Source organism: Trachymyrmex septentrionalis, unplaced genomic scaffold (genome assembly GCF_001594115.1).
Source record: "Trachymyrmex septentrionalis isolate Tsep2-gDNA-1 unplaced genomic scaffold, Tsep1.0 scaffold36, whole genome shotgun sequence".
NCBI lineage: Eukaryota > Metazoa > Arthropoda > Insecta > Hymenoptera > Formicidae > Trachymyrmex > Trachymyrmex septentrionalis.
This window is the reverse complement of record NW_017305525.1, coordinates 1,651,584-1,666,177: the sequence shown is the minus strand read 5'-3', so window position 1 is coordinate 1,666,177 and position 14,594 is coordinate 1,651,584. Positions and strand designations below refer to the sequence as shown.

Genomic DNA, 14,594 nt, shown 5'->3' with positions numbered 1-14,594 from the left:
TTTTTTTTTTTTTTTTTTTTTTTTTTTTTCTGTCTCTTCTTTTGTCTTCTTACGAGCTAAGAGCTGTTATACGTACTATTGTCGCGCGCTATATTATATAGAGACGCCTTCGTTTCGTTGTCCTTGTTGGTAGTTCCTAGGAGAATTAACGTTGCAGATAATAGATGATCGATTGCCCCCGCCCTTATCACTTTCCTTATTACCCTGTTGCGGTGTTGAACATAGAGGTGAATTGTCTGCTGCTGCCTGGCGTGCGAATGACACGAGACTTTATATATATATATATATATCAATTGACACCCGCGAAATACGCCTCGCATCGATTCATGACCCCCTGATTCTCCACAAACTCTGCCCCATCCGCATACTTACCTTCATGTTCTCACTCTATCTTCTCTTATTAGTATCTTTATCAGTTTCTTCATCGCGCGATATATCCGCGAATATATCGCGTGCAAACGCGGGAGATTTCGAGAAAATCGCGAAAATTCGCGTGGAAATAGAGAATATAACGCGTGCATTCCAAAGAGAAGAAGATCAAACGAAAACAGCGTAGCTTCATGGCGCGAGCCATCTCTCTTTCAGTGCATCTCTTTTTCTCTCTCTCTCTCTCTCTCTATCGCGCGCGTCTTTTTATCAGCTCGTTTGAGATTCGATCTCTTTGACGTGCAGAATCGCGCGTTGCGCGTCGAAGCGACATGAGCTCACGATAGCTCTCTTTCGTTTTGCGCCGCGCTTTTCACGGCTCTTTTCTATCTCTTTTACTATAGCTCTTTTTCTCTACCATGAAAACGTACCTGTCTCTAAATCGCTAACGACCAGTAAAGCAAGACGTAATAAATTTGAATTGCTGGCGCACACGTGATGGATCTATGTAAAGCGAATGTCTCTGACGTTACAGTGCCGCCCAGATGGATCGTCGAGCCAACCGACGTAAGCGTCGAAAGGAATCGCCACGTCGCGCTGCACTGTCAGGCGCAGGGCGTCCCGACGCCGACGATCGTATGGAAGAAAGCCACCGGTGAGACGATTGCAAATAAAGTGACTTTATTACGCAACTGCCTCACAAATCTTTACTTTTATTTATGTGTCGAAGAAAATTAAGGAGAATGTTAAAAGAGGATTTTTTCCCAAAAGGTGTAAAAGAAATAGGGTTTTTTTTTACATTCGTGTATATTTTTACATTCTATGATAAAATTATTAAAAAGCATCCTGTACTCGTAGCATTTGGGAAACACTTTGAAAATTGAGCACAAACATGACGAAATACATAACGCTACACGGAGAGAATTTTCTTTTAAAATTTATCCTGAAAATATGGTAGTTGTGATACAATACAATATTTTAATGATTTTTACCATGCACTTTAGTAAAATTATTCAAACTTATTTTATACTTTATTGTAGTTTTATTAATGAACGAGAGAGATTTAAATTAATTCTTCGAAATACAATGTTGTCCCACGACTGTCGTATTTTCAAGGTAAATTCTAAGAAAAAATTATCTCAGTGTATAAACACTTTAATAATTTTATTCAGAAAGTCAAAATTTACAAAAATAAAACCCACTTTCTTTTACTTACACCTTTTTGACAAAAATTGGCCCGTTTTTAACAATCTTTTATTTCATGATACTATTACGATATAAATAAAAACAATAAGCTCATCCTCTGTCAAAAATCGTATTAATCTTATGTAGACTGATCTTATGTAGACCGATGATCCCATTTGGGGCCATCGATCCCCTATTATTTTATAAACTGCGCTCGCTCGATGAACCTATAGGATAATTTGATAATATGCTTTTATCCGAATTAAGATTACAAATAAAAATTCAAAATGATAAATTCAATATGGCAAATAGAATTTGAAAAATAATTTAATTATTATAAAGTTTGGTTTTATCTGCGAAGTAACATCAAGTTTTAATTTTGCTTCATTTGAAGCTCATCAGTGTTACGTAAACAGTTAAAGTATTATATAATTTTCAAAGTGATATTCAAACTCTGATTATAAACCCTCGCTACACTAGATCCTCCTTCATAAAAATTACAACACTTGTAAAATTCGATATTTTCGAGTTACATTCAAACTCAAAGGTACTAAGAATCTCCTAAAATCAATAGTTTCAGATAATCAGATTATTTTTTTGAAATTTTTATTTTAGAATTCTGAAACCGAAATCAAATTCAAAGATCCCCAAAAATCCTTTGAAAGCGAGATCTTTCATAAATTACTAGAATGTACATAAATTATTAGAATGTTCCTCAAAAAGTTAATAATTGTCTCTCGCACATAATTAAATCAACCCGCAATATAGTTATTGCAATATTCGCCAATTAGTTTCTCTTATTTAAATAAAACTAATCAATATAAGAAGCAAGTTCGCTAACTTCACTCTTATAAATTATCTCGCTCAACCAAATAACATGATTGATCATTCAGCAGAGTAGCGATCATGTAAATTTTTTCCTAGGAAACGTGAAAAGTAAAAATTTTTAATATGTATGTGTATATATGTACATACATAAAAATTTTCACTTTTTACGTTTTTGCTTTAAAAAAAAAGTTACGTACATGATCCAGTACACTATCCAGTATTTAGATAAAAAAATGCCGACAAGTGAATTCAGTTAAAACTTGAAATACGAAGCGTCTTACCGGTCCGAGTGTTAAGATGTTGAATCACTATATAATATATGTTCATTTAAATTGAATTAATTTTCAGAAATAAATTACGAGCCGATGAAATTATCAGATTCACACAATCAATCTGAAACAAATAATCCTCCCAAAATTTCCTAAATCTTAAAAAACTATAATAAATGAATTCAGTTAGTTCTACACAACATACTGAAGCAAATCATTGGGAGTGGGGGTTTCAATTCCTCACACTAAAGTAAAATTGGTACTGTTTTTTTCATGGATTCATTGATTGGATAATGCTATTTTATTACCGTAAGTAAGAAAAGAACCAGAAAAACTAATATTGCTTGCCTTCCTTTTCTCCGTCGGGCTGCAGTTTTGTATAATTTAATATAGAGAAGGCTCGCTCTAATATATTATAGAGCTCACGGAGTGATTCTGGATCTTACTTATACTGTAATACTACATTGTCGAAAATTGAAATCGTGGTATCAAAAGGAAAATATCATGTTAAAATCAAAATTTATAGATATATTAGGAAAAACAATGTGAAGACACAAATGAGAGTATATATTTCAAATTATTTATTGCGTAATTTCGTTGAAAATATTAAATTTTAACAATATTCTATAATCTAATATCGGGTCACCACATGTTTGAATTCAAGCTCAATTCTCCTTTCTGGGAATAGTATGAAACAACTGTCCAATATCATCCTGTAATATTGCAATCCAAGTTTATTCCATTTGTTCACGAAGCAGAGATGTAGGTTCCATCTTCACTTTAAAACTGCACGATGTAGTGATGACTCTATACATATACTGGAGTGAATCTTCTCTATGAAACCGTGTGATGGGCGGCTAAATTGCGAGAGTGACAGCTATGCGACTTCGGAACGTCTGCCTCCCTTCAATATAGTATTGAAAGGATGTAGACATCCATAAATCACATAGTTGTCACTTTCGCACCTCTCGCACATTTCAGCTGTCCTAATCACATTTCCATAGGGAAGGCTCACTTCAGTATGTGTATAACTGATACATGCCACTCCGTTCGTGAGTTAAAAATTAATATTTAACGTAGGTTTCTTAAACTTCAAGTTTATATACAGTTCCCATGAAAGATGACATCCAGACAATGTGCATGTCTAATAAAATTTTATAAAAACATCATTAAGACATATCATTATTTCGGACATACATGTCATAAATGTTATTTAAAAGAAATCATAAAGAGATTCTCTTGACTATACGTGAATACGTGATGTCTGGGATACAGTTTCATCTTAATTAAACGTCTACTTTTTGATGTTGCAATTTCCGGTAATGCAGTATTTATAAAATATCACTTCTTTCCAAGAATCAAGAAAGCGCGATAGAATTTTGTTCACATAAATTAAACACCAATCGGCTTGACTTTCTCACGAAGCACTTGTTAACAGGAAGCAAAGCCGGTGATTACGAGGAGTTGCGCGAAAGAACTTACACCAAGATCCTCAGCAACGGCACTCTATTGCTGCAACACGTGAAAGAAGACAGAGAGGGCTTCTATCTATGCCATGCGAGTAATGGCATTGGAAGTGGTTTAGGCAAAGTCGTGCAATTAAAAGTCAATTGTGAGTAAAGTGCATCACGCAATTCATTTTGTAATTAAATATTTCGCTCAATATTATATTGTATTAACAACACAAAAGCATTCGCATTTAATTTGAATTTAAGTTAAAACTCTAAATCATTGTACTTACATTTTTTTTTTTTTATATCGTTTTGCGACTGTGTAGCGTCTCCATATTTCGCGGCGCCTTCAAGACTTGTTACTGTAAAGAAAGGGGACACGGCGACGTTGCACTGCGAAGTACACGGCGATAAGCCGGTTACCGTTACCTGGCTGAAAGGTGGTAAAAGCGAGTTGAATCCCTCGACGAATTACCGGTAAGTCGAGATTAACCGTACATATAGAATCATAGAGAAGAATGGACTGACAGCGACGCGCGTGAAAATCGATACGATCGTGATGAATTAACTAAAACGGAGCAAAATCTCTGCGCCCGCTGCGATTTTCGTTCGATTAACGTGTCGTTCGATATGGAACGGATGGTTTATAATTGCGAGCCGCACGTTAGTGTCGATAAATCGATCGTGTCGAGCGGAATTTAGCAAATGAGATGCGACGGTATTAATAATGCATTCCGGGCTGATAATAGGGAGCATACGCAGGCACGTGAAACGCATCCACTTGAAAAATTCAGGGGAGCCATATATATATATATATATCCCGGTTAAAAGGGTCAAATATAATCCGTTTATTAACAAGAGAATACTGAAATGCTGTTGTTCAAAGGTAGAGTTTGTACGAAAAAATATTAGCATACCACTTTTGATGCGACGGTACATGAATATTTCATCGTTGCGCCCTTTTCACAGAGCTTTTAATGAACTTTTATAAATTCATTTATAAAGCGTCGCAGTGAAGCAGGAAGTAACGCCGGACGGTGTCATCGCGCAATTGCAAATCTCATCGGCGGAAGCAGCTGACAGCGGTGCGTACTTTTGTCAAGCGAACAATCTTTACGGGCGCGATCAGCAACTGGTGCAACTCCTCGTGCAAGGTACGGTATGGGTTTATAGGTCAATTCGTCCCGATATAGAATAATTGAATTCCAAATGCAATACTCTTGCGCTATATGCACGTATATCGTCACACGAGTGCATTAATATCGAATTTCGCATGTTTTAGAACCGCCTCAACCGCCGAGCGCCCTAGAAACTGCTATGGTGGCTAGTCGCAGCATTAACGTTAAGTGGCAGCATAAGTCGCAGGACACTAGCGAGGTCACCAAATATATCCTTCAGTATAAAGAGGGCGAAGGTAAATTGGCAAATATTATTTTGCATCAATTCGATAAAATAAGTAAAGAAGAACCAAATATAGATCAAGACTACATCTTGGTGTCTAATAATTCTGTATGTAAATTTTTCATGTATCTTCTAATTATACACGGAATAAACGATTGCTACGACCAAACGTTACCCATCAACATACTCGTACATATTTTGGTTATAAGAACGATTATGATAATCGTAAGATTGTATCTCAACGGTTATGGCTGCAAATAAGATATGTCCATTTTACGGTTATCGTAATTAATAAATATATTGATGCGAAAATCATCATTATTTCTGGTTGTGACAATGTAACATTTTTTTTCTGTGTACATATAAATTACGCGTCGAATACTATTGGACTTGAAACGCAATCATAAATTGAAACTAAAATAACAATATTAAAAATTAATTAAGCATCGAGATATAGCCTCGATTATATTTGGCCTTTCTTTACCTATTTCATTTATTCATATAGCAGTATTCTATTGTAATTCAACTTATTATTGTACATTCGATGTACTAAAGTACATGAAGTTCACTTTTAATTAATATTGCACTGAAAAAAATGCGCAAAGTGCAAGAAAATACAAGAAATAATAAATTATGAGATCAATGAATACAATTTAACTTAACAAGTATCTATATTAAGTTCTTTCATAAATTATAATTATTTAATAAATTTTTCGAATATCCTCTTATTCCGATTTTCTTGAATAAAAACTCATTGTTTCTCAATTTAAATTTTCTGAATACAATTTAATACAAATTGTATTCAAGAAAAAGTTCTAACACTTATAAATTAAAATACTAGGCGGAATATGGCAGCAACAAGAGTTTACTGGGCCACCCTTATCGTATGCGGCATTAATCGACGATTTAAAACCCGCCACGAGATACACCATACGCGTGATAGCGGAAGGTCCAGCAGGTCGATCTGTTCCCTCAGCGGAACTTCTTGTCAGAACCGAACCGCAGAAACCAGCTGGTCCGCCAATGAATCTCGCAGCCAGACCTCTCTCTTCGTCGGAAATCCTTGTCACTTGGTCACCGCCTTTAATGGAGCTTCGCCATGGTGACATACAGGGTTTCAATGTCGGTTATAAGGAAACAAGGTATAATTATTACAAAGAAATTAAATCCTAACTGAATATATATATTGTATATAATTCGAAGTAAGGATTAAACCCAATCGTGTAAAATGTAAAACATTTAAATAATAAATATTGAAGAAACAGGATGACAAAAAAGTTTGTCCTGATAAAAATTTTTCTTCGAATTTTTAATATAAATTTTCAAAATTTTTATGTATTTTTCAAAATTTTTAATTAATTTTATATAATTTTTTTACAAAATTTCGCAGATTTTTTAATACAAATTGGAACACTTTTAGAAGTACCAAGAAAGTCTATATCGATCTGTGTGTTCTAAAATTCTTTATATATATAAATTTTGAAATATTTTAAGATTTTTCGCTAAGATTTTCCTTCTATTATAATCTCGGATGAAATCATAAAATTTGAAAAAATTAAAAATTTTTCAGAAATTAGTTTAAATTTTTTCAGACATAAAATGAAAAATTTTAGAGAATCTCAGAATTTACATATAATATAAAAAATTTTAAGAAAAGATGTAGGATTTCTCAGTATTTCTGAAAAGTATCTCAATTTACATAATTTTCAGAAAAACTTTTACTAGCCATAAAGTTTCGTTTATCAAATCATTAAAACGTATATTTACATTATTTACAAAAAAAAAACGAACTCTGAAGTGTGTTATATCTTTTTAAATAATAATTAACATTCCAAATGGCCAATATCTTTACTTTCGATACAATCTTTAAGGTGTTTCTAGAAAGCTTCAACGCTGGACTCTTTCCGGATAAATCCTTCGAGACAGCGAATAAAGCGGTCTTTAATTCATCAACTGATGAAAATCTTTTAATGCAAAATCTTTTTGATATTTAATAAGATGTAACTATCATTTTTTAAAGATCATTTTTTTTAAATACGTTCCATTACTATCCAGGTAAGCTGACGTTATTTATTATTATTTGAACGGCAAAATGACATCTTTAATTTTATTATGAAAATGACAAATAACATCAGCTTGCTACCTGAATATAATATGATTTGGTAAACACAAAACTTCGTTGCTAAATTTTTTGATCACCCTATATTATGTGAAGATAATAATACATGAAGAGATCGATTATAATTAAATGCTTAAACCATACTCGGCTTTAACTCCTTGTTAACTTGTTTTTATTGGGGTATAAAATAAATTCGAAATTACCGATTCGATATATAATAATAAGAATGAATATAAATAAATTTTTCAATAATTGTGAATAAATTCTTTGCCGGAAGGTTGAGCAGCATAGTCAGGCAATTGTTATTTCAGCTCAAACAATCCATCGTACAACTTCAGTTCCGTCTCGGGCGATGGAGAGGAAGGAGGCGGAGAGCTTCGACTTACAGGTCTCAGGCCATACACCAGATATACCCTTGTCGTTCGAGCTTATAACCAGGTTGGGCCAGGACCTTTGTGTGAACCACTGATCACGCAGACCTTGGAAGATGGTGATTATTGAAGCTTTAAGCCTTTCGTTGAAATTCTTTTCTTTTTTATTCTCTAAGATAAATTTCCAAGGTAATAATCGTCTGGGAATAACTATTTGTAGTTCCCAGCATGCCACCAGAAGATGTAAGGTGCGTGGCACTTTCTTCCCAATCCTTGCAAGTGTCCTGGCAACCCCCGCCCAGCACTCACAGCAATGGTATTATCCAGGGTTATAAATTAAATTACGAACCGATTTTGGCGGACGCGTGGCGAGGCGTGGACGAGATGGAGGTGAATATTCTATCAAATTAATTTATTCCATGTGTTTTCCTGTCTTAATTAATTAGTTGATTTCATAATTAGGTTCGTAAAACAAGTGCTCTGACAACGGTTTTAACTGGGCTCAGACGATACACCAATTACACTATTCAGGTTTTGGCTTATACGAGAATTGGCGACGGTGTGCCTTCCGCTACGATTTACTGTCAGACGGAGGAAGACGGTGATTTACTTAATATCTCGGAATCTTTTTCTTTCTTGACAAAATTTTAATAAATATTTTTTTGCTTTTTTTACATAGTGCCAGGCAGTCCGGCTGATATTAAAGTCGTCGTGAGTTCACCACAGGCTCTTTTCATCTCATGGCTACCACCGCTTGAGCCAAACGGAGTTATTACGAAATACAATCTTTATACAAGGTAATAAAAATATATAAGTAAATCAAAATTTGTATTACATCTTTTACGCTTCATTTGTAAAAAAAACTTCTGATTTTGCAATTTAAGGTATTTTGTATAATTATAATAGTTTTTCTATACAGTTAAAAAATTTATGTTAAATTCAATTACATTTCATGTGTTTCAATTAATCTACCCAAATTTTTGTATTTATTTAAACACAAAATGAACATGTTAGGAAGTAAAGCAAATGTTATATAAAAAAAATTAATACAAAAAATATATATACTGTTGACGGTTTGTAGTATTTGACAGTTTTTAAACAAAATCTGAAAACATACTTTTTTCTCCGTAAAATTTACATTTGCAATATGTTATTGTAAATTAACACATTTTATTCATTTATTTTATATTTTCAAATACATCCTTTTTATGTTAATTATTTATTTACTTACAAATTGAGTTATTTTAATACTGAAAACTGTTAAGTATTAATTTAACATAAAATATTCAAATAATACAATGACATTACGTTAAATTGACACTACTAAAAATTCAACATAAAAAAAATGTTAACAAGGAAACAAAATTTTTATATAAGTACAAAATGTTTTTTGTCAAATAAGATCTTAAAAAATAAATTTATTGTGTGAATTAAAACTTTTCAAATATATATTACAAACAAACAAAGTACAGATAATAAGAACATTTCACAGAGTCGTCGACGGACGAGAGGAGCTCAATCACGGCAAGAAGACATTGCCGGCGTCGAGCACGTATTTCGAGGCGACTGATTTGCAGCAACACGTCGAGTATCAATTCTGGGTGACTGGTAGCACACGAATGGGCGAGGGCCAAAGTTCGAGAGTGGCGGCGCAAGTACCGACGAATCGTGTGCCAGCCAGGATCACGTCCTTCGGCGGCCATGTGGTGCGTCCATGGCGAGGTTCGGCGACTTTGGCGTGCAACGCGGTCGGGGATCCAACAAGAGACTGGTACAAGAGTACCACGGAGCAGATACGCACCGATTCCACAAGGAACGTGCAGATCCTAACGACCGGAGAACTCGTGTTGTCAAATCTGCAATCACAGGACAGTGGAAATTATACCTGTCAGGTGGAGAACTCTCAAGGCAGTGACAAGCTGCATTACACCCTCACGGTGCAAGGTAATTATTGCGATAAATTCTCTTCTTTATTTTCACAATTTTAAAGGGCAAGTAAGAATCTTATACAAGAAAGTATTGTAATCCTCCGTCTACAATCATATTTTTACTCCCTTTGTTCGATCTAATATTTTTACTGGTTTTTTTTTTAATATGAAAAAATTCAAAATTAATTTTCGTCTGTATTACATTACCAAATAGTTTTTTTTAATAAGATATTTTAGAAGGAGGAAACCGAATTCTGGTTTCTTCTTTATTTCGGAGAAATTTGAGAGTGAAATCGCATTTGTACTAAAAAAAAAGATCCATATTGCAGACAGAGGATTAATATCAAAATAATTATTCATTCATTTGTTCGTAGCTATTATGATGTATAATAATTGCTGCTACATAATGTCGAAGCTAATATTCTGTTAAATAGGTTTTAATAGATAATCGCTAAATCAACTTATATATATTATATAGACTCTAATTTTGCAAAATATATATAGTATTCCAGTCTAGAATATACTACAATCTAAAATTTACTATTACAGTTCCGCCCAGTGCGCCTGTATTGTACGTAACTAGCTCTACGTCGAGCAGCGTGTTATTACATTGGAAATCCGAGCATAATGGTGGTGCACCTTTGACGGGTTACACACTGTACTATCGAACTGCTCATGGTACCCTTGATGAGTTACAACTATCTCGCCATGCCACTAGCCACGAGCTAAAGGTATTTTCTTGAGATTAATTTGTAATATTAATTGTTTATAACAAAATATTGTTTCAAGCATACAAAAACAGTAAGATCACAACATAATAAATCCTGCATATAATGCACGCGCAGATTCTATATACAAGTCCGTATTATGCGAGATTAACTGTGAGAATTTATACAAAATTTAGAATTTTTTTTTATTTTAGAGAAATAAAGAGTAACCCAATGTTATATTGTAACAAGAAATTATTTTTATTTTATCTTAATACATTTTATTAAATTTATAATAAAGTCATTCTAACGTGGAACGATTGTAAAATTTCACAATGATTTAATAAAACTATCAGCAAAATAAATCTATATTAGAAATAATTTTATTTCAAAAATTTTAAACGGTCGTTGCAATATATTTGAAATTTTTTGTGTTTGCACAAATTATATTAAATAATAAATATAATTTAATATTTACAATTTATTTAATATACAATTTTAAAAAGTAGTATTAGATACTTTGCCATATAATAAGTTATAAATGTTTTAAAAATCTGTGTAATACGCATTATACAATATTCTATTACAAAAAAAATGCAATAAATTAATATATAGTAATTTAAATAATTAAAATTATAGCGTAAATTAAAGTTAACACATATTCTGAATAATGAATCATTAATGAAAATCGATTAATGAACCTTTTAATTGAAAAAGTTGTACGTTGGAGATTTCTGTTAGCCTGGAAACTAAATTGATCGAAATTGTAATTACTTTAACAGGGGCTCCTGTGCGGAAACACGTATCAGTTATATCTAACATCGCATAATAAAATCGGCAGCAGTCCATCGTCACCGGTGCTCTCAGTTCGAACTCAGGGCCAAGCTCCGGGCATCCCACCGGCGGCTGCCTTCCTTAACCCAAATTCTACCACTTTAGTGCTGCGATTGCACGTCTGGCCTGATAATGGTTGCCCTATAAAATATTTCGTTATACAGTATAGGCCAATAAATGAGTTTCATTGGACTCTGGTGTCGAACAATGTCAAGATGCAACGGCGATTCGTCGTAACTAATTTGACACCTAGTTCGGTCTACCAACTCAAAGTCGAGGCTCACAACGTGGCCGGCAGCAATCAGGCGGAGTTTACGTTTGTAACGTTGACGAAGGAGGGTGGTAAGTTTGAATGTAGATCAACTAATGCATAAAAACTTAATCCTTAACGCCTTTTCTATGTAGCATATTGGCGTTTTTTTCAATGCCTTTAGTCCAGGAAAATAAAATTTTTTTCCTTGTTAGGAAAAAAGACAATTTCTCTCGACGTGTGTGATTTGTTTTTTCCAAAAATAAATTTTGGAGAATGATACACAACTCGAATCGTATATAAATACATGTAAACTTTGAAAAAAATACGAATATTATTTTTTCCAATTTGATTATACCTGTATTGATAAATAAACTCATATTTTAATGTAAATTGAAGGTCCCATAATATCGTTGAAACACCATACCTCAGGAATTATTGGTCGTACGGGGTTAAAAGGAAAGCATTTTCAAGCTAATTCCATAAACTTTAAGACTGTGTGTGTGTACGTTTTTTACATACGATAAGTCACAAGCAAGTTATTCATTAAAATGTATTATTTTGAGAAAATTTACTTATATCTCGGCAACTATTCATCATATGAAGTTCAATAAAAAATAATTTTGTAAGGAATTTAAAAACTTTTCGATTTTATTATAAGTACTTTTTACGTAAGAGTAGCCGAATCTGAAATATTTATATAAAACGTTAAAAAATAAGTTTTGTTCAAAAATAAAAGGAAACATTCTTAAAATCATATCTCCGAAATTATTAATCGTATAAGGATGAATAAAAAACATTTTGTAGGGAATTGCAGTAACCTTCAATTTTATAAGAAGCTTGTATTTTGTATGTAAAAGTAGTCAGATCCGAGGTATTTACGAGAAAAAGTGAAAAAATGTTTCATTTTCAAAATAACCAAAAAATACATTTTTTTTTAAATTCTATCACGGAAGATATTGATCGTATGACCCTAAAAAAATTAATTACTTGTAATTTTATCAGCTTTCTTTCTGATAATGACCTTTATTTTGATAAAATAAGTACTTTTCGAGATATTTTTGAAAAACCGCATTTTTTATCAATTTTTTGAAGCTGGAAAGTTTTCCAAGTCCGCTGGCGGTCAGAACTTTTCCAGTATGTTATATATAATACGTCATTTCAAACAACTTGCCGTAAATAAATTCTTTATGGCAATTTTGCCTCGAAAAAATTTAATTTTCCTGGGCTATTTTCCATTAATTTTACATTAATTATAACTTTTTTTTATTAATAAAGATACATACACATTTACTAAGTATCGTTATACTCTTTAATGTTGGACGTATTGATTGAAAACAATCATAATTAATAATTTTTAATAACAAATAATTTTTTACAATATGTTCATTTTTATGAAAATTATAAGCAACCAAATTAAGTTGCCATACACCAGTGTGTTATTCCCTTAGAGAGGCGTTTAAAGATTAATATTGCGCAAACTTTCATCGGAAGATTATGGTGATCGAAGATGCGTCCGCATCGTCCGATGAAACTAAATTGAAAGGTTTATATCCAAAAGCACTGTATTCCTGTAACTTTGCAGAAACACCGCCGCCAGGATTGTCGAAACGCGGGATGACGTCGGCCATGCCGTTTTACGCGGATATTAAGGTGATACTGCCATTACTAGTGGCTACTATCGCCTTGGTCGCCGCAGCGGTGATCGTTGCTTTTCGCTGGAAGAATAGTGAGTTCATTTTAATGAACATGCAATTACATATTGCCTCCCAGATTTTTCTCGTTAAAATTATCTTTATTTTATATTTAAACATTATATCATAAATTTGTTAAATAAATACAAGTTTTATATTTAAATAGTTATTTTAGTATTCCTTCCGCTTCAATTATTTGTATGTATCTTTTGATATTTAAATAAATATTTAATTTGTATAGTAAAGAAGGACTAACGTGTTTGTCAGGATATTTGGGAGGTCAAATGCAACGGCCGATGAAAGAGTCGCAAGAGAATCAACAGAATGCGGAGACACAGCGAGAACGTTATTACGCCACGATACATAAGGTGGCATTACAACAAGCGGCAAATACAGGGCCCGACAAGATTCCAGGTGAACCTTTGTTACGATATGGACAACTACCAGGTTTGGTACTATAATTACTGTTGCGCAGGTACGAGCCGGCTTTAGCGCCGCTCAACAGTAAAACAAGACTGCTTAAAGAAATGAATTTTAATAAAATTTTATTAAAAATTTTTTTATCTTACTTAAAAAGTATTTTTTTTTAATATTCCGTTAAAAAAATTTCTTTTTTCATTCTTTTTTAAAAGTGTCTACCATATTGCTCGTTTATTTTTTTAAGCACAGAATTAATTAATTCAAATTGAAAAAAAATCCCTTTAATATTCTTCAATCAGTCTTAAAGATGAAAAATAATCACAAATTAGTCTCTCTTAGTGCAGTAAGAAATAATATTATCAAATTGAAAGATAAAACAATTTTGTGCGTTTTCGTTCGTGAATATGAGATCTGAAACGGATGAACGACTGAGACAGTTAGCCCGACGCGATTTGAAAGGTAGGCAATGCCTCTGATGGGTTACAGAGACAGCGGAGGACATTTCGCCGTACGCTACGTTCCAGCTTTCGGAGGGTGGCGGGGGAAGCCTGGCAGGATTGGGCGCATTGGGCGGACTGGGAGGCGCGGCGGAGGCCACGGCGGCCGGTCTCCACCCGAACAACACTCTTCTACACAGCTTCATGTATCACGAGCACGCCATGACCGAAGGGTGTGCGAGCCCTCCACCGGCGGCGACGGTACACGCCTCTTCCTTTCACTAGAATTTTATTTATTACTTGATTCAGTTTTGAAATTCATTGTACAAATGTC

At 33.5% G+C, this 14,594-nt stretch overlaps 1 protein-coding gene across 1 annotated transcript in view; it reads left to right on the top strand.

The window, feature by feature from the left end:
- LOC108750339 (Down syndrome cell adhesion molecule-like protein Dscam2) overlaps positions 1-14,594 on the top strand; it is a 144,295-nt gene that overhangs the window by 127,705 nt on the left and 1,996 nt on the right. The window contains exons 12-27 of the mRNA XM_018489728.1: positions 902-1,021; positions 4,087-4,260; positions 4,426-4,576; positions 5,105-5,253; positions 5,382-5,513; positions 6,342-6,642; positions 7,931-8,109; positions 8,211-8,380; positions 8,453-8,591; positions 8,670-8,787; positions 9,483-9,934; positions 10,468-10,649; positions 11,408-11,801; positions 13,295-13,438; positions 13,671-13,817; positions 14,310-14,521. Coding sequence (XP_018345230.1) covers positions 902-1,021; positions 4,087-4,260; positions 4,426-4,576; positions 5,105-5,253; positions 5,382-5,513; positions 6,342-6,642; positions 7,931-8,109; positions 8,211-8,380; positions 8,453-8,591; positions 8,670-8,787; positions 9,483-9,934; positions 10,468-10,649; positions 11,408-11,801; positions 13,295-13,438; positions 13,671-13,817; positions 14,310-14,521 — 3,164 coding nt within the window. The remainder of the gene's footprint in view (positions 1-901; positions 1,022-4,086; positions 4,261-4,425; positions 4,577-5,104; positions 5,254-5,381; positions 5,514-6,341; positions 6,643-7,930; positions 8,110-8,210; positions 8,381-8,452; positions 8,592-8,669; positions 8,788-9,482; positions 9,935-10,467; positions 10,650-11,407; positions 11,802-13,294; positions 13,439-13,670; positions 13,818-14,309; positions 14,522-14,594) is intronic.